Source organism: Psammomys obesus, unplaced genomic scaffold (assembly GCF_907164565.1).
Source record: "Psammomys obesus unplaced genomic scaffold, mPsaObe1.curated_primary_1811, whole genome shotgun sequence".
In the NCBI taxonomy this organism is placed as follows: domain Eukaryota; kingdom Metazoa; phylum Chordata; class Mammalia; order Rodentia; family Muridae; genus Psammomys; species Psammomys obesus.
Window position 1 is genome coordinate 5,677,609 of NW_026596460.1, and position 19,835 is coordinate 5,697,443.

The 19,835-nt window shown below is 40.0% G+C and overlaps 2 protein-coding genes across 2 annotated transcripts in view; both read left to right on the forward strand.

Annotated features, from left to right (window-relative positions):
- Positions 1–6,009: 6,009 nt before the first annotated feature.
- On the forward strand, positions 6,010–6,969 carry LOC129669945 (olfactory receptor 9A4-like). The gene has a single exon (XM_055598322.1). It carries the CDS (start codon positions 6,010–6,012, stop codon positions 6,967–6,969), a length of 960 nt encoding a protein of 319 aa, XP_055454297.1.
- An 11,987-nt stretch (positions 6,970–18,956) lies between these two features.
- Kel (Kell metallo-endopeptidase (Kell blood group)) overlaps positions 18,957–19,835 on the forward strand; it is a 71,088-nt gene continuing 70,209 nt past the window's right edge. Inside the window, exon 1 of the mRNA XM_055598323.1 lies at positions 18,957–19,025. Coding sequence (XP_055454298.1) covers positions 18,957–19,025 — 69 coding nt within the window. The remainder of the gene's footprint in view (positions 19,026–19,835) is intronic.

Consider the following 19,835-nt stretch of genomic DNA (forward strand, 5'->3'; position numbering starts at 1 on the left):
TATTATTATTATTATTATTATTATTATTATTATTATTATTATTATTATTATTTAATATAATTTATTCACTTTGTATCCTGGCTTTAGCCCCCTCCCTCATCTCCTGCCAGTCCCATCCTCCCTCCCTCATTTCCCCCAACCCCTCCCTTAGTCCACTGATAGAGGAGTCCTCCTCCCCTGCTATCTAACCCTAGCCTATCAAGTCTCATCAGGACTGTCTAGATCCTCTTTCTCTGTGGCCTAGTAAGGTCATCCCACCAGAGGGAGGTGATCAAAGAGCAGACCCTGTTCCCCTTACTAGGGAAACCCCCTGGAGACTGAGCAGCCCATGTGCTACATCTGAGCAGGGGCTCTAGGTCCTCTCCATGCATGGTTCTTGGTTGATTCATCAGTCTCTTCAGGTCTCCCTGGGCCCAGATTTTTGACTCTGTTGGTCAAGCAGAAAAGGCATCTTGATGTCAATCTCTGGCCTGCATGGATGAGCACACACACACAAGCACGTGCGTGCGCGCGTGCGTGCGCACACACACACACACACACAGGAACAAAGGATACATACAAAAGTTAAGAAGGAAGGAAGGACAGAAAGAAGGAAGGAAATACTTCTTTCTCTAAATGCTTTCCAATTCACACTACTGTTGTCTTCATTTCTCCCTGCCTTTACTGTGTCTTCCCCATAGTTCCACAAATATGGGATACACCCTTCGTTATACATGTGTGTTTATTTTTAAATGTTTCCAAATCAATGCACACTAAATTTTATACACTAAATAGTGTTGCTTTCAGTTCAAATTGCAATTTTTTTTTTTACCTAATTCTACAATGCTTTGTTTACACCCCAGTCAAGTGGTAGAATGTATTCAGCATGGAAAAGTTTCCCATGTACCCATTCCTCGTCATTTTTCAACCCTGTCTAATTATTTGCTTTTTGACACTTTAGATTTTACTTTTATATTTGAGCTTGTTAAGATCTTCAGTCTTTGTTTAATATAACCTTCTAGATATTCACCAACACTCATAATAATGCTTCTGTCAACACTGCATTTCTTTTAATTGCTTAACAGCATTTCACTGCATGAATACACCACAGCTCATGTGCCTGTGTGCTTATGTGCACTTGTTATCATTTGAGTCCCTGGTGTTCCTTATGGACTGAAATGCTGTCTCAATTCCTACATGTGTCTTTCACGGGACATGTGTTTTCCTTTACCTTGGGAAAAGATCGAAGGGTCACATAGCAGGTGTGTATAAGAACCATATATTTACCTGTTGTTTGCATCATTTCACATTCCAATAAGGAACATATGAGAATTCCAGCTGCCCCTCCCCCCACTTACATTACTTCGAGTGTTTGCAGTCAGTTCAGGTGCTTGAGTCTGAGTCTATAGCACCTGCACAATATTGTTTCCTAATCCTTTTGTCTTGACTACCGTAACTTTACAGAATTAAACTTATGTACCATACCCCTCCAGCTTGTTCTTTTTTCATCACCAATCTGCCTACTGTAGGTTCTTACATTTCATACAGTTCTGGAGGCAGCTTTTAAGTATGATAAAAAGCCTTCTAAAGTTCTGACCAAATCTTGCATTTACTTTACATACTAATTATCCTAGCGTAATTGAGTCTTCTAATGTAGGAAAACAGAATATTTGAGCATCAATTTAATTCTTATTTATCTCAGTAGGATTTCATAATTTATATATATGTATGTCTTATATATTAGCTTGCTAAATATGTCTCTTAATTTTCTTCATGTTTTCATATTTAACTGTTTTATTTATAATGAATTTATAGGGTATTGAGGTTTTATAGATTTTTTGTACATTTTTATTCTGTGACTTTGATAATTATACTTATTAATTTAGTGGATTTATGAATTTGAAATTGCAAGATTATCCCATTTATAAATATATAATCTTATTTTTATTTCCTAAATGAAGGCTCTTATTTAATCTTTTTGTCTTATTGAATTGGCTAAAATGTCTAATACATTGTTAGATAGAAGTGTTCTGAATAGATATCTTTACCTCAGTTCTCATATTAGAATGACATTATTCTTTCAGTAATAAATTTGATGGTATTTAGTGCTAGTTTTTTCTTTTCATAGAAGGTATGTATCAGTTTAAGGAAGATTTGTTCTTTTTTCAGTTTGCTCAGAGTTCTGAATCAGTGGATATTGTTTTATTTCCAGTGTCCTTTCCCATCCTCTAGAGACAGTTGATAGTTTTCCTCTTTTATTATATTAACTTTCTGAATTAATGATTTAGCTCACATTAAGTCAGCTTTACATTTCTAGGATAAAATTGCAACACTTTTGGATTCTCGTTTCTTGCTGCTGGATTTAGATCTATTCATATTCTGTGCTCATTACAATATTGCTAAGTAGAATTGTTTTTCTGTAATGTCTTTGGTGTAGATATCAATCTGACCTAATGAAATGAGTTGGAAAGTGTTTTCTTCTCAACTTACTGGAAGACTATAAGTGTAAGATTCACATGGGTTTTTTTTTTTTTTTGTTACTTAAATATTTGATAGGCTATATCAGTCAAGCCATCTGGATCTGCAGTTCACTGTGTAGGAAAGTTTTAGCTATGAATTTCATTTGTTTAACATACATGGAGAAAGTAAGTTCCATTTATTTTTGAGCCAGTAAGTATTTATTATTGTTCAGAGAGTTTTCATTTTATGAAGTGTGTCAACTGGTTTCTTTTCTAAGATATCTTGATTTGTTCTCTAAAATTCATAACTAAAATTAAAATGTAATTATACCTCCACTTTAGAGTGGGTCAGATGTATAAGGGAATGAATTCAAACTTGCTGGAGTGTAGCTTTGTGCTAGATGAAAGCAATAGCTTTAATTCTTCTACATTTTGACCTAAGAATTCTAACTGTAAAAATATACTTCAGAAAAATAATAATTGTGTGTGTGTTCATAAATATCTAAGAGTAGTTATGGTATTTTTTATAATAAGCATGAAAAACAGTGAAACTGACGATAAAATGTTTGTCAATGAAGAATTAAGTATCAATATAATTAAATATTATGTAAAAAAGGGTGCAATAATACACGTTTTTATGGAATTGCCTGTGTCTTTACTATGTTGTTAAGTGAGAGAGGAAAGGTTGTGCAACAGATTTTCATAGCACTCTCTTTGAAGGAATATGGAGAGCCATAGTTAGAAATTTCTCTAAAATTACATGGCAAGCTGGTTGGGCTTTAGCAACTTAAAAAATCAGGAAGGAAAATCATTCCCAATTTATCCCCTTAGGTGTCAATTGACATTTCAGAATGAATAGGCATACTTAAAATGAGAACCTAAACTCAGACTAATGTTTTATAACGCACGCATTTTCTGCTCTCTCCAGCACCCGACAGATTTCTGCTTTGCATTTCGTCAGTTCTTCCAGGTTGTGAGCATAGCTGTCTTCAGAAGCTTCCTTCTGCTCTCCCCACTTGGAAGTAGTCCAGGGGGGACTCAGCAACACAACGTAGAAAAAAAGGAATGGCAAGAACCTTGTGGGAGCACATGCATCTACATATATATGTAGAACAGGGGAAACCCGAGACATTCTATAGTGTGCGATTAGACCTGCTGGTGGAACTGCCCAACAGCATTCTGCAGGTTCTCAGTGCTAGCTTGTAGGACACACGGTTGCACAGATGGAGGCTGTATCAGGCTTCTGGAAGGATTTAAGGTCAAGTTAAAGCTCACCTCACCCTGAGGCGGGCTAGGACAGCCTTACCAGGCCACAGGGGAAGACAGTGCAGCCAATCCTGATGAGACCTGATAAGCTAGGGTCAGATGGAGGGGAGGAGGACCTCCTCTATCAGTGGACTAGAGGAGGGGTATGGGAAGTGAAGAGGGAGGGAGGGAGGGTGGAATTGGGAAGGGTCAAGGGAAAGGACACAACTGGGATACAAAGTGAATAAATTGTAATAAATTTAAAAGTAATTTTAAAAAAATCTCAAAAAAAAAGCTATCATTGAGCTTGAGATGCAGGCATATTAGAGCATATTTTCCAGAAAAATTACAGTGTCTTTCTGAGGATAGGTCTGACTCGGGCTCTGAATTACTTAGAATTTAGGGAAGAGCCTGAGATAACAAACTGAGAATGAGAAATGCTTAAGAGGCTGAGACACAGTCCTCCAGACAGGCCTTGGAGCACTGTGGAAAAGGCAGCAACCTTAGACTAAGAAGACCCCATCAACAAGAATTCAGTTTCCCTACGAAAAGACTGGCAAAAGTTCTGCAACTTAATTGGTCAAACGTGAGGATGACTAAACTTTTTTTTTTTTTCTCTGATTTCCCCAGGTGGATTCCTGAGGGACCTTTCTGAACTTGGGTTAATTAAGAAGACATACCTCAGTGACTAAGTTCCCTTGGGAAAAAGAAAATGGGCAGAGGGAAGAGAGGAGAGACACAAATCCTCGAGTCTGAACAGCATTCTTATTTACAGACTTCTTCCTAACCTTATCCCACTGATGTCTTCACCATGAGTGGAGGCTCCGGCAGCTTTTATGGCTCAGTACTAGCAGAAACTTATTTCTGCTGAGTCAGTAGAACGTCAGAAGCAACGTGAAGCCCGTATAAAGAGGTCAGTGCTTTCTTTAAAATTCTGCCTCTGTGTGGGAGAAATTAGAAGGATTGGGGTTGGAAGTCTGGCACTTGTGTGTCTTGCAGAAGTTGAAAAAATGGAGCTGTGGAGTGCAAGAGGGGGCAGCAGAGTGGACTGGCTCAGCACACATCCTCTATACAGCATGCCCTTTCAGCCCTGTGCTGCCCTAATCGTCATCAGAGAATGTGCCCCTGCTCAGAGTGTTTTCTCCATTTTCTGCCAATAACCCAAAGGCTATGAAAGTAAAGCAGAGATTCATCCTTTCCAACCATTTTAGCCTTGAAGTCTGAGACTGTCCGTTAGTAAAACAGCCACAGTTAGTAAAATAGAGAGGGCATTTAAAGGAAAGCAGAGAGAAAGGACGGTGTGAGACAGACTAAGGTGAGTAGGACTGAGGGAATATGGCTGAACTAGTCTTGTCCAGTACAAGTATTACTTAACTTATATCATCCACTCATGCATTCATCAACTGAAAATTTTCACCCTATTTATGTGGGTCAAAAATATATTATATATATATATATGTGTATGTATGTATGTATACATATATATGTGTTTGATATATATTTTATATGTATATATAAATTGTATGTGTCAATCTTAAACACAGGTTTGAAGATGTTCATGTTTTCATAGAATATATATTCTAAAGTCATAAATAAAAAATAAATACAATTAAATTTCCAAATCATCTTTTCTATATGGTACAATTAACGAACTAGTTATTATCTACTTTTCTGGTGTGTGGTTTAGCACTTTCAACCCTCTTGACTGTATATTCCACAGGACAGGTATGTTTCCACTTGTCATCTTCATGGTTATATAGTTTAATATTAAATAAAGGAGATAAACAATTAGATACGTAATATCAGGTAGTAAGTGCTATGGAGAAGACCAGAGTTCACTGATGAGCATGCTTCCTTGTTTGGGGAAAAGTAATTGGAAAAAGTTTTTGGAGGAGGTGACAGTTATGAAGTGAGGAATAAGAGACCCAGGTATCAGAGCTGCTGATATTTTGCTCTCTTATCTGTACCTGCAATTGTCTTTTGTTATTTCCAGGCCTTTGAGGGTAACACAGCTAGAAAACAGTGAATCAGCTTTGGCAAATAATCTTCATCCCAGAGTTTTTGTGTGGAGGGAGATATTGTTGGTCTGTGATGTTTTAAAATCTGAGGGTGGCAAGAACACTGGCCCTAGACTCTGACTTCTGGCCTTTGGATGGCTCTGAGTGGTGCTGCAGAAAGCTTGTATGTAAATTTCTATGCTTTAACCTTTCTCTGGAATACCTTTATGTCATCTAATACAGTTATCCTGGGAGGAAGAAGGACAATCTCATGACCAGAAGTATCTATTTGATCAGACCTAAAACTTAGAAGCAAGAGTCAAAATTACATGATGGACAACCTCTCTAGTGCCACTGAATTCTGCCTTCTAGGATTCCCTGGATCCCAGAAACTACACCACATTCTTTTTGCCATATTCTTTTTCTTGTATTCAGTGACACTGCTGGGAAACATGATCATCATCGTGATTGTCTGCGTCGATAAACGTCTACAGTCCCCTATGTACTTCTTCCTCGGCCACCTCTCTCTATTGGAGATCCTGGTAACAACTACGATTGTTCCCTTGATGCTTTGGGGGCTGCTGCTCCCTGGAAACCAAACAATATCTCTGACTGGATGTGTTGTCCAACTCTTCCTTTACCTGGCTCTAGGGACCACAGAGTTTGCAGTGCTTGGAGCAATGGCTGTGGACCGTTATGTGGCTGTCTGCAACCCTTTGAGATACAGCGTCATCATGAACAGCCGCACTTGCATCTGGGTGGTAACTGTGTCCTGGATGTTTGGGTTCCTTTCTGAAATCTGGCCAGTCTATGCAACTTTCCAGTTTACCTTCTGCAAATCAAATCTGTTAGATCATTTTTACTGTGACCGGGGCCAGTTGCTCAAATTATCTTGTAACGATACCTTTCTCACAGAGTTCGTTCTTTTCTTAATGGCTGTTTTCATTATTATTGGCTCCTTGATCCCCACAATTATCTCCTACACCTATATCATCTCCACCATACTCAAGATCCCTTCAGCATCAGGCCGGAAGAAAGCCTTCTCCACCTGTGCCTCCCATTTCACTTTTGTTGTAATTGGCTATGGCACCTGCCTGTTCCTGTATGTGAAACCCAAGCAAACGCAAGCAGCTGAGTACAACAGAATGGCGTCACTACTGGTTTCTGTGGTTACTCCTTTTCTGAATCCTTTCATTTTCACTCTTCGGAATGATAAAGTCAAAGAGGCTCTTAGAGATGGAGTGAAGCGTTGCTGTCTGCTCTTCAGTTCTTCTCTCGGTTACTCCTAAGTGGAATATCCTAGTAAAATCACAACTTCTCTACTCCATTAAAGTTGCAGTAAAATCTGAATCCTATGCACAAATTGCAGTCATACCATGGAAGATCTACTTCCAAGCCCCTTCACAAGAAACACCAAATTAATCTGCCATTTTACTAACTAGAACCTTAGAGATTTTGTGTCTGCCTTTTTCCACTGTTGAGTGCAAAGATGAATGTTTTTGAAGGCCTTGGAAAAACTAGAGCAAGGAAACAGTTTCCTAAGCATCCTAAGCAGAGTAATTAGACCAATTACTCTGAAGTTGTATTTCCTAGAAGAAAAAAAAAATACTAAACAAAATGGAGGTTGAGAGGTGCTATCTACAGAGTACAAAGATGTTCAGTTTGGTCCATCAGTTTAGCTAAGACAGTCTCTGTATTTTAGTGCAATCATGTGACAAGATGCCCGTCTACATTTTTAAAACTTTTGGATGCTCTCTCTACTTGTAGATAATATAATTTTCCTGGATCAACTGGTACATAATTGTGACTGTAGCATTGTTTGTATATTGCCACACAAACAGTCTAGAATGGTGATGGGGCACATGACAAACATTTCCTCTGGAAATTCTTGGTAGTATCCAGAATATTTAGGAATATAAATAGAGAAGACTCCTTTTCCTAAACTTTGGAATATTGCATAAGCTGCCCGTCTTTGAGGCAAGCATAGAAAAAGACAAACAAATAAAAATAAAATAGTAAATTCTAGAAATATAGTGTGCTACGGCTGCTGAAAAGTGCCATATCTGTTTAAACTTATCCCATCTAAAATTTCCAACTACAAAGTCCAGGAGTCTCTGACACCTTCCAAATGATTTCTCTTCATGCAGAATTTAAAAACTGAGAGGCAATTAAAGAATTTGGGTTTGGGAGAAGTTATAGGATTTCACATAATGTTAGAGGAAAGAGCTTAGAAGGAAGAAGTTTGTTTACATGGTGTCAGCCAGTAGCTCCTGCCATCTCTAATGTGGGTGCATGTGTGTGCGCATGCGAGTGTGTATGTGTGTACTGGAAAATGCACGTAGGCCATCACTTGCTAGGCAAGCATTCATTTCTTGAGCCTTATCTCCTATTGAAGAAATTAACACTTCCTATAAATTTGGTCTGTCAACCAACCCTCTCGTTTGTCTGGGATTGCGTCTTTTTGCCCCACATTTTGAAAATAATTTTGCCAAATATAGGATTTTTTTAATTTTTACTTTTATGGTGTAACTGGATTGCTAGTGGTCATATGGGGATTCACCAATCTCATTCCCTGGCACAAAGACTTGGACAACTGGGAATGACAGAAGATCAAGCCATAGAGGAAGGAAACATAATTACTTTTCACAGTTGGGATGGGAGAGGCCTAAGGCTGGAAGTTCTTTAAAGAGATATAGAAACAGGTGTTGGCTTAGGTAATTAGGAGGCCTCTGGCTCCTCCCCATTCTCCACTGGTTCTGTTTAGATGCTGGTCCCTGTGGCTTCCCCCAGTTCTCCTTGCAGTATCTTCTGGGAACAAGAAGTCACCACCTCTGGAAGCCCCCTTCTGCTCTCCTCATCTATCTCTGTCTCCCAGGTGGCCCTTGTATTTTCTTTTCTCTTAGAACTTGGCACTCTATCCACTTCCTTCTGGTCATAATTGTTTCTAACTAGAAGTCAGTTGTCGATCTTACTCATAGTCCATTACATATGAGCTTGGTGGATTGGAAGGTTGTTTCCTCTTTTTCTTTATACTTATTTTTCTACTTTATTGACCTCTGTGGATGTGTAGATTGATCTTATTTTTTTTTCTTTCCTTTCCCCTACCTCCCAAATTTAGGAAAATTTTAATAATTATCTGTTTCTGTATTCTCCTACTTTTCTGATACTCTCATCACGTGTATGTTACTGTACTTAGGGATGTGTCATAATTTCCTGAGACTGCTCTTTTTTTCTTTGTTTTTGTTCTTTAGATTGCATAATTCCTTTCAATATATCTTCAAGTTTAGTAGTTTGTTTTCTTCTATCAGCTGAAATATATTATTGAGCTCCTCTAGAAAAATATAATTTCATTTATGGTACTTTTAAATAATATGATTTCCACTTGGATTTGCATTTCTCAATGAAGAGAAATAGGATTATCATATGTTAACTTTGTAGGCCCTGTTATCTTCAGTTCTTTGGATATTTCTATTGTAAGTTGAATTTTAGTGTGAGATATTATCTCCTACACATTCAGTTTCTGTAATCTACGTTTTCTCTTATTCATGGGTCATTCTTTACTACTTCATTACATGTACAATTATCTTTGGTTGAAAGGTAGACATTTTAATATTAAATTGCTCATTGCAGGCACTGGATCTATTGTTAACCGATCAGTTCCAATTTTCTTATCAGTTTGCTTAATGTTCTGGATGAACGATTTTGTTTAGGTATATGTCCCTGACCACATATACTCTATATGATGAACCCTCAGAGGATATAGGCTTTAACATCCATGTAGTCATCCTGAGGTGGTGGTGACCTTATTACATTCTGGTCATCTCCATGTGTTAGGCCATGCAAATTTTCAGCTGGTTGTTCATTTGGAATCCTCGGTTTAGTTATTTTAGACAACTCAATCTGTGAGCTAGGCTTCTCTTGCACTAAATATCAATAACATCTATTTTCCCTCAGGTAGCCTTTTAGAAACTGTAGAATTTAAGAGTTCTTAGTAAATCCTTTTCACTTCCCCTAAAAAAGCAATTGCAGTCAGGCTGCTCACAGGCTCACCTTCTTCAGGGATTGTTCCTTGACTGGGAAGGAACCATCTCATGCAAAGCTGATATTTTGCTCCTATTCAGCCAAGGAAAAGTGGTTGACAAAAAGACACAAAGTCATTTGATTTGTTTCAACACAAGACCAAACATTTGGAATAATATTTTTTTCAGTGTCTCTATATTGATAATCCCTCCATCTCTCAGTCATTATTTTCAATATTCTAAGATAGTGTGACCTTGAAATAAAATAGTACCCTTGGTTAGTGGTCTTCTTCTGTCCAGTCCTGTTTCTTATTTTCTTTACCAAAGAGTACCTTCATATCAAATCACTTCTGCAGGCAATACAGGACACAATTTCTATTTCTGGAAAACTATATCCAAGTAAGCTGTTGTTAGGAATAGACCCCCAAACAAAATAGGGAATCTGGAGTTGGATCCATATTCTCTGGCCAGATGTTAATGAACATGCCTCTCTAGAGGCATTGACAGACCTATAATAATTAGTCCATGAAGGACATAAAGTTGTTAATATTTTCCCCTTTTGGGGCTAGTGTTTCAAAAATTCAAGGACATGAGAAATGCAAGAACTATACATCTTGGTAAATACTGCTAAGTGACATTACTGGGGAGAGAAAATAGCTTCAGTTACTTTCCAACTGTGTAACAGAGTTAGAGAGTTCATTAGTTCATTTCATGTTACTATCAAAAAATACTCAAAGCTAGGTACTTTATGAAGATGTGAAGTTAAATTTTCTCCCCATTCTGAAGTTCTAAGAGCATTATAGAAACATCTTCTTGTCTCCATTTACAGGGAGAGTGTGTTCAGTGTCATCTAAATAAGGAGAGTGTATGCAGAAGAGGTCACAAGGCTAGAGAGGAAGCAGAATGAAAACTGAAGCAACCTACATAATTTGATTCTTTTGTTTTTCTTTTTTATTAATTTGGGACAGGTTTTCACCCACACTGTAGCTCAGGATGATTCGAAACTCACTGTTTGGCCCAAGAGGGTATAAAACTCATAGCAATCATCTTGTCTCAGCCCTCTAGATTATCTGATTATGAACATTACATTCTAATGCAAAGCACTCCACTCAAAGTAAATGGAATGTCAATCTATCCGAGGGTGGGGAACCCTGTAGTCTTTATATAAAGATGTCTATGGTGATGCAATTGAGAACTTAAAATATCAATGTTCTGTGGTGTGCATGTTACCTTTCTATTGCTGTGATGAGACACTATGACCAAGGCACCTTTTGAAGAAAGAGTTTATTTAGGGCTTTTTGTTACTAAGTGTGAGTCCATGATCTTTATGGTGGAGAGCATGTCAACAGGTAGACAGGCATGGTATTGGAGCAGTAACTGAGAGCTTACATCTCAATCCACAAGCATGAGGCAGAGAGGGAGAGAGAAAGAGAGAGCCAGAGAGAGCTAACTGGGAATGATGTGGGCTTTTGTAATCTCAAAGCTCACTTCCAGTGATACACTTCCTTCAACAAGGCCACATTTCCTGACCTACACAAATAGTTCAGTTAACCTGGAACCAAGCAATTAAATGAATAGGATTTATGTGGGCCATTATCATTCAAACCACTTTATTTGTCTTGAATCAATGACCTGATCTCCTGTTAGAAGATATAACACTTCTCTTACTTGAGAAACAAACAAAGCTCAAGTAATTCTTTCCCAGGTAGTCTAGTTGTCTCAAGTTGATAACTAAAGCTATTGCAAATGGGATAACTGAATATTTATTGGACAGTAGGACAAAGCACCATCAATAAATCCCTGACTAGGGAAGATACAGGTATCAGACTGTTAGGCGAGTACCCATCATAGCCATCTAACACATTGCCTTAAAAGACAATGCTTGCCTTCCTCATAATCTGATTCTATGTCATCTTCTTTTAAAAGGGTAACAGTAGAGTTGACTCTCAACATAAACTTGAAAACAGAGGCTACCAGAAAACTGAAGACCTTATACACCAAAGCTGCAGAAAGTCTGAAATGGCATGCAGCAGAGAAAATATGACTGGGGGCAGTATTCAGAGACTGTGCTTGGAATGCGAAGCTGGGCAAGGGAAAGTGTAGATTTAGAGGTATTTCTCCACCTTGCAGAAGTTTACACTTTAGCCAATGTTCTGGAAATATAAGTCTAATATATTCCATTTGCTGACTCATGAAAGTTTTCAAAAAGCAATAACCTTCATTAAAGTAACAGACCTGCCAAATGTAGCTGCAAAACTGTAGAAGGAGGAACTAAATGGCTTAGAAAGTGAAAATACTATAATTGATCTACTACATTAGACAGAAAATTCTACCAGCTTATCCTGTTCCTCAGAGGACTTCAGAACACTCTATCAAGCAAGGTCATTTTTAAAAGATTTATTAAAGTGGATATTACTTTCAGATGGCTTGTTAGGAGCCATTGTTTCAGTGCTGTCTAGTAGTAGGACACACAGCTGGCCACATAGCAGAGGGCACATGGATTAACTGTTAGATGTGAAGTATACTCACCTATCTTACTAGGCAGAATGGTTGAAATGTCAGAAAGATATAATATTAATGATGATTTTTAAAGATGGGTCATAGAACACGATGTTTATGGGTAAGATGCTCATAATAGTATCTCCTAGAATACCTACTCAAAAGGGTAAATAAGAAGGCTGAAGGCTGAAGGCAGCCACTCTAACCAAAAGCCATGATCCTTCCTACAGGCTCCAGGTTTGAGCCAGTTCTCAAATCCATTGCTTAACAAATGGGGGGGGGGGGAAGACTATGATAGCCAAATAGAAAGAAAGATTCTGGGACACAAAACAATAGGATCCAGAAATAAATTTCTTCATTTTCCCCCTACAGGCTCGAGATTTGAGCCTGTTCTCAAATTCACTGTTTATCAAATGCAAAAAAAAAAAAAAAAGACTGTGGTAGCCAAATGGAAAGAAAGATTCTGTGACACAATACAATGAGAATAGAGCCAGTAAATGTTTCTTCATTTTTCCCCAAGTAGCCATCAGCCACCTTTACAGACAGCCGAGTTCCAGTTTTATTTCTATTGCTATGATAAATGATCCTAACCAGAAAGAAACAAAAACAAACAAATAAAAACACAGAGGTAAAAAGAGCCTATTTCATCTCACTCCATATTACAGGCCCTCCTTGTTGGGGAGTCAAGGTAGGAATTTAAAGTAGGTGTCACATCACATCCACAGTCTAGAGCAAAGAGAAATACATATGCTCCCTGGCTTGTTTTTGCTCAACTAGGTTTCGTCCCTATTGCACCTCTGAGACCTCGTGAGTAGACAATGGTGTCAGCCACAGTGACTAAGTCTTCCCGTATCGAGTACCTGATTGAGACAATACCCATCTGTAAGTCAACCCAATGTGCACAGTCTTTTACTGAGACTCTCTTCCCAGGGGATTCAAGGATTTGCTTGTTTGTTTGTTTGTTTGTTTGTTTTTTCAAGTTGATTATTAATGCTAGCTATCACAATAGCGATCATCTGATATTTCTATGGCTGTAATACAAAATCACTATAAATGGATTCCCTAGGAGAGGAGATACAAATGGGTGGGGTGCTTCTCTAGAGCCATCTCAGAGTGGCTCAACCAGGTTCCTCTCCCTTTTCTTCTCTCTTTACTACCCCCTTCTTTCTTTATTCTGAAGAACCTCTCCAAACGCCCCTCCAAATCCTTTCTCTGTCTCCTTCTTGGGTCTCTCTGTCTCTATCTCACTCTCTCTATAATTTTAATTTATTAATTTTTTATAATTACAGTTTATTCACTTTGTATCCCAGCTGTAGCTCCCTTCCTCAGCTCCTCCCATAAACCTCCCCAAGTCTACTTGTAAGGGAGGTCCTCCTCCCCTTCCATCTGACCCTAGCCTATGAGCTCTCAACAGGACTGGCTGGATTGTCTTCCCCTGTGGCCAGGTAAGGCTGCTCCCCCACGAGGGGGAGGTGATCAAAGAGTCAGCCACTGAGTTCATGTCAACAATGACAGTCCCTGTTCCCATTACAAGGGAACCTACTTGGACACTGAGCTGACTTAAGCTACATCTGTGCAGGGGTTCTAGGTTATCTCCATGCATGGACCTTGGTTGAAATATCAGTCTCATAAAAGACTCCTGGGCCCACATATTTTGGTTCTATTGCTCTCCTTGTGGACCTCCTATCTCTTCTTGGTCTTCCTATATCTTCTTCTTTCATAGGATTCCCTGTACTCTGCCCAAAGGTTGGCTATGAGTCTTAGCATCTGCTTTGTTACCTTGCTAGGCAGCATCTTTCAAAGGCTCTCTGTAGTAGGCTCTTGTTCTATTCCCTATTTTCTCCCTCTTCCGATGTCCACTCCATTTGCCTTTCTGAGTGAGGATTGATGATCTTACCCAGGATCCTCCTTCTTGCTTAGCTTCTTTAGGTGTACAGATTTTAGTATGTTTATCCTATATTATACGTCTAATATCCACTTATAAGTGAGTATATACCATTTGTGTCTTTCTGCTTCTGGGATACCTCACTCAGGATGATCTTTTCTAGCTCCCACCGTTTGCATTCAAATTTCATGATTTTCTTGTTTTTAATTGCTGAGTAGTATTCCATTGTGTAAATGTACACCACAATTTCTGTATTCATTACTCAGTTGAGGGGCATCTGGATTGATTCTAGATTCTGGCTATTATGAATGAAGCTGAAAAGAACATGGTTAAGCAAAATGTCCTTATTGTGTACTTGAGCCTCTTTTGGATATATGCCTATGAGTGGTATAGCTGGATCTTGAGGAAGCACTATTCCTAATTGCCTGAGAAAGCACCAGATTGATTTCCAGAGTGGTTGTACAAGTTTACATTCCCACCAGCAGTGGAGGAGGGTTCCCCTTTCTCCAATCCTCTCCAGCATGTATTATCACTTGAGTTTTTTATCTTAGCCATTCTGATGGGTGTAAGGTGAAATCTCAGGGTCATTTGGATTTTCATTTCCCTGATGACTAAGGATATTGAGCATTTCTTAAAGAACACTTAAAGTGTTTGTCTACCATTCAATACTCCTCTATTGAGAATCCTCTGTTTAGCTCTGTACCCCATTTTTTAATTGGATTACTTGATTTGTTGCGTTTTAACTTCTTGAGTTCTTTATATATTCTGGATATTAGCCCTCTGTCAGATATAGGGTTGGTGAAGATCCTTTCCCAATCTGTAGGCAGTCATTTTGTTCTGATGTCAGTGTCCTTTGCTTTACAGAAGCTTTTCAGTTTCATGAGGTCCCATTTATAGATTGTTGATCTTAGAGCCTGTGCTGTTGGTGTTCTGTTCAGGAAGTTGTCTCCTGTGCCAATGAGTTCAAGGCTCTTCCCCACTTTTTCTTCTAACAGGTTGAGTGTGTTTGGTTTTATGTTAAGGTCTTTGATCCACTTGACTTTAGTTTTGTGCAGGGTGATTAATATGGATCTATTTGCATTTTTCTACATGTAGACATCCAGTTAGACCAGCACCATTAGTTAAAGATGCTGTCTTTTTTCCATTGTATGTTTTTTTTTCTTCTTTGTCAAAATCAAGTATCCATAGGTCTGTGGGCTCTGCATGTACTCTCTTGAAGGCACAGTCACTAGCTTGAGGGCCTAATAAGAAAGCACAGGGCTTCCCCCTGCTCTCTACTCTCAGATTCGGGCCTGCTGGGGCAAATGAGAGTGTAGGAGATCCATCAGCTCAGTGCTGTCCACTGTTTGCCTGCTGGGCAGGGCGACCTCTACTTGGGGCAGCCGCCTCTGCTTTCTCAGTCACAGAGCACAGAGGCTCCTGCATGGGCTAGTCACAGCCACTGATGTGGGAAGCCTGTACTGCTGCCTGCCGCTGCTGCCGTCCTGGGAGGCCCTTACTGCCACTGCTTCTGTTGTCTCAGTCACTGAGCACAGATGCTCCTGCTTGAGGCAACCAGTGCTGCCTCCACCAAGCAGGGAAGCCCATGTTTAGGGCAAGGGAGAGTGCAGGGCAGTTGAATATTCACCACTCTCAGTTCCTGGAGATGGCCATAGGTGACCTGGATCCAAACTGTTCCAGCTCATGGGTTGTTTCCTCTCACCCAGGAAGCCTCAATGTGGATATTCTGGCTTCAGCGGCCCCTCCACTCACCAATTTCAGAGTTTTGGTTCTTGTGCCACTCAGACATGGTGCGCACTGGTCACCGCCATCTTGGACTCTCCCCCCAACTCCCTCTTATATACACATGCACGTGCGCACACATATGCACACGCACACACACACATACACTTGGAAGGGAGAGACTATGAGGCATTGTTAGGTTCTGAGAGTTCAGAGATGGAATCCAGACATATTTGCTCATGAAGGGTTCAGCCCAGTGAGGGAGAGGAAGATGTCAGTGATCAAAACATTGTGTTGAGGTTCACAAATGGTTGTAAAAGGAGAACTACAGGCTCAGTGAGCAGAGCCCTTCAATGCATCTGGGAGCCAAAAGATAAAAGACAGCTTCTGGGATCAGTGATTTTTGACTTCATACTTGAAATGAAATCAAGTGTCATCAGGCAGAAAATGTGGGCTCCTGTGTGTTTCTGTGCTTACTTTCATCGAGGGCTTGTTTCCCTCTAGGTTAGTCTAGCATGCATTTCTGGTCTTACACAAACATTTTATAGAAGATTCAGCTGGTAGTAAATCAACCATGAGAACATTTGGAAAGACATAAACAAGAATTTTCCCCTAAGGATACTATTCCAAAAGGTGAACGGCTCAGACCATGTTGCTTTATTGTTCTCACACTTACAGATGATCTACCTTCCTGTTGCCCCTAGAACAGTCTAATATTTCGGGTCAAAACGAAACAAAAAATAACATGAGTAGAGGAGCTTCACATGTGGAAGAACAGCCTTCCCAGGGGCCTAGCAAGTCCTGTTGAACTATGTGGAATTGGACAATACATGTAACAAGAGTATATGGATGATCTAAGATGCTATTCCACATTTGAAATTTACCAATGACATGGTATGCATCTGTTTCCTTGAGTGTTGCACTTTTTTTTAAATTTCATTTCCTCAAATTCTGAAAAAGACTCATAGAGACTTTTTTGGGGTCACATGACTAAGGACTGGCAGAATAGAGTCAGAGTCTAAGCTGACTGTAAATTCCATGCTTTTCACTAACCAAGGACAAAATAAAATTTTGTAAGTGTAAGCTTGAAGCCCAAGCTCTGCTTCACGTCTGTCACCAGAATAGTTGTATAGGGAGCTCCATTTGGGTAAGCTTAATTCTGTACATTGACTAAAAGCGCTCAGGCCTTTAAGAGACCTGATGGTCAGATTTAGTTGCCAGATTGCCACAATTCAGACTCACATGGCAAGAGTGTCTCAAGCCTAGATCATAACGGCTCTGGGCATGCGTGTGAAGGGTTTTTGTTACTGTTAGTTGAGGTGAGAAAACTCACCCTGCCTATGAGAGAGATGACCTCATAAGCTGGGCGCTGAGCTGGGTAAGAATAAAGAACACAGCTCAGCAAGTGAGCATGCAGACGCTCACCGACTGCCAGCTCTGGACCGTGGGTGTGATGGCACGATGCTGCCCCGATTTCCTGCCTTGATGGGCCATGGATGGGACTGCGAGCTAAAGGAAACCTTCGCTCCTCCGGGTTGCCTTTTGACAGGTATTTCAGCATAGTAATAAAAATGAAATTAGAACAGGAGGCAGATGGGAAGAGATGATGACTTCAGGGTTGGGCACCATGATTTGATAAAAAGAGTGGTGCCCGCGGGTGTAAGTTTACTTTGTGTCACTGTGGTGAATTCTGTCCTGGCACAATGCAGGAAGAAGGCCCTATCAGAGGCTGACTGGACATTTGAATCATATCCTCTGCTCCCTTTCACCTCCTAGAGCCATGAACAAAATAGATCTAAATGAAGTCTTGCTAAAAAATTACCCAGTCAGGGATATTTCCTGTAAAACATAAAAACTTTGGCAGTAGTGATTGGACAGCTTGTCAAGAGGGCAAGGAAGAGACTGTAAGCCACTGAGATAGACATCGCTGAATTATGAAGTCAGTTATTAGAGTGAACTCGTTGATAGAAGTTATCGTATTAGAAGTTCAGAGCATAATCACAACTTGAAAAGGGTTGACACTTTTTAGTGACATAAGTTGGCCCATCTCTTTACCTGTATATGGATTATATTTTAGTCCCTTCCTTTAGTTTTAACGTACTGTGTGTTTGCGTACATGCGTAGGGGAAACTGGAGAAAGATGGAGAGATGGATGGTAAGTCACCTTAAAGCCATGAAACACTCAGGAGACAGGAAAGGCTAGGTGGCCAGGAAATGTGCTCAGTCTCCCCGTTTAGAGCAGTTTGACTTATAGTATTTTAACCTCTGACTTCTCAACCTTAAGACGCTGTGACGCAATCTACATCCAGTAGGAATCAGCTTTTCAATACTGATCTCTTCTAGACTGGCAATGTGTGTTGAGTGCTCTGTGCTGTTGTCGGGCCGTGAACGGCTGATGGCCTGGTGGTCTGAGCTGCCCATTTGTTTTTGATGCTGTGGTTTGGATTTCTGTATCTCGTCATGTCTACCAAACACCCGCCTGTGTGGGTATGAAATCGTCACCAGTGCAGTGTAAAGTGGCTTTGTTAAAGGGTCTCGTCCAAATGTAGGTGAATAGGATATGTTCTGGGTACCTTTGAGTCTGCCTTGGCTAAGCCCGGAAGAGTGAACTTAGCATGTCCTGGCTGTGCATTGCTGGCACCGTTTCTAGTACTCACAGTGACTTTGTTAGGGAAAAAAAAAACAAAGGAATGGGGGTCTAGAAGTTAAGAACCCCTAGGCATGAGTTGAATTTAATCAAATCTGGCCAACACCAAAGCACACCCTGGTGCCTCCTAGCCATAGCTACCGCAAGGTCCTGACAGATCGCGCGCACACAGCATGGTCACACACTGGCTAAGTGTTTAAATGTACGTAGTTTACTCTACACGAACAAACGAAACACCTACTCTCAGAACATGTTACTGCTTTTGCAATTTTGCCTTATCAGAATGTTCACTAGATGAAAAATATAACCTGTAACTCTGTTGTAAAGTCTGCATGCGGGAGAGGTGATCCCTAGATTCACGATCCTTGAGGCAGCGAACCTTCACTGAGAGGCTTTGATGGTCATCGCGTGCTGCCGTTTGCACCAGCCACGCTTGCTCCCTCTTATTAACCCAGATTGTCGTCCAGTTTCCAAGGACCCTCACAGTGTACACAAGCATTGCGAATGTTACGCCCGTACACGGATGGACACAGCGCAGAGTGGTGGAGAGGCAAGGGGCCTGAGGTTGGACCGGTAAATTAGAGTATACACGGAGCAAACCTGCTGCTTCTTTGTATGTTGCCAATTACAGTGGCCAGAGGTAATATGAAAACACGTTTGCTGGAGGTAATTTCTGACATTCATATACTTACCTCATGTTTATAAACTAGTTAACTGTAATCAATAATTATTGTTAGTGCCCATCTTCCAAAGAGCGAGTATGTCCAAGGGCACGTTGCCAATTCTAGGACAGCCCTCTCTTCCCAGAGGTGGGTCACCACCTCCACCTAGTGGTCACTGTTAGTAATGCAGTCAAGATACCTGAACCCAAGGCTGAGCCACCTGGAAGCTTTTAGGGAGACTGTCAGAGTGAAGAAAAAAAAAACAACAAAAGAGCAAATGTGTTTCTCCAATGCTAGGAGAGCAAAGGAAAAAAAAGAACATTTGGGGGACAAATTTTGAAAATTAAAAAGGAGAAATGTCTGAAGTGATTTGAATATCAAAAACTTGCTTCAGAAAGAGTCATGAATATAGGTATCATTTTTTCTCCTTTTTACAAAGAATTTATTTATGTAGGAATGTTTGAGCATGCTATGACACACATATGCAGGTCAGTGGACAATTTTCAGGAGCTGTTTTTCTCGTACCATGTGAATTCCAGGAGTTAAACTCAGGTCTTCGTTCTTGGTGAGAACCTTCCCTCACTGAGCCGTCTTTATAGACACATATATCTCTTCTTTGAATATTAATAGCTGTTTATATGAACCAGAAAACACGAGTAATTTAAAAATGCTCTTGTTGAGCTGTGGTCTGAAGAAGGATAAGTAGTCGAAGGTGGATCAT

Bases quoted from the DNA above. Each gene is read 5' to 3' on its own strand.
- LOC129669945 (XM_055598322.1), top strand. From the start codon at position 6,010: ATGATGGACAACCTCTCTAGTGCCACTGAATTCTGCCTTCTAGGATTC.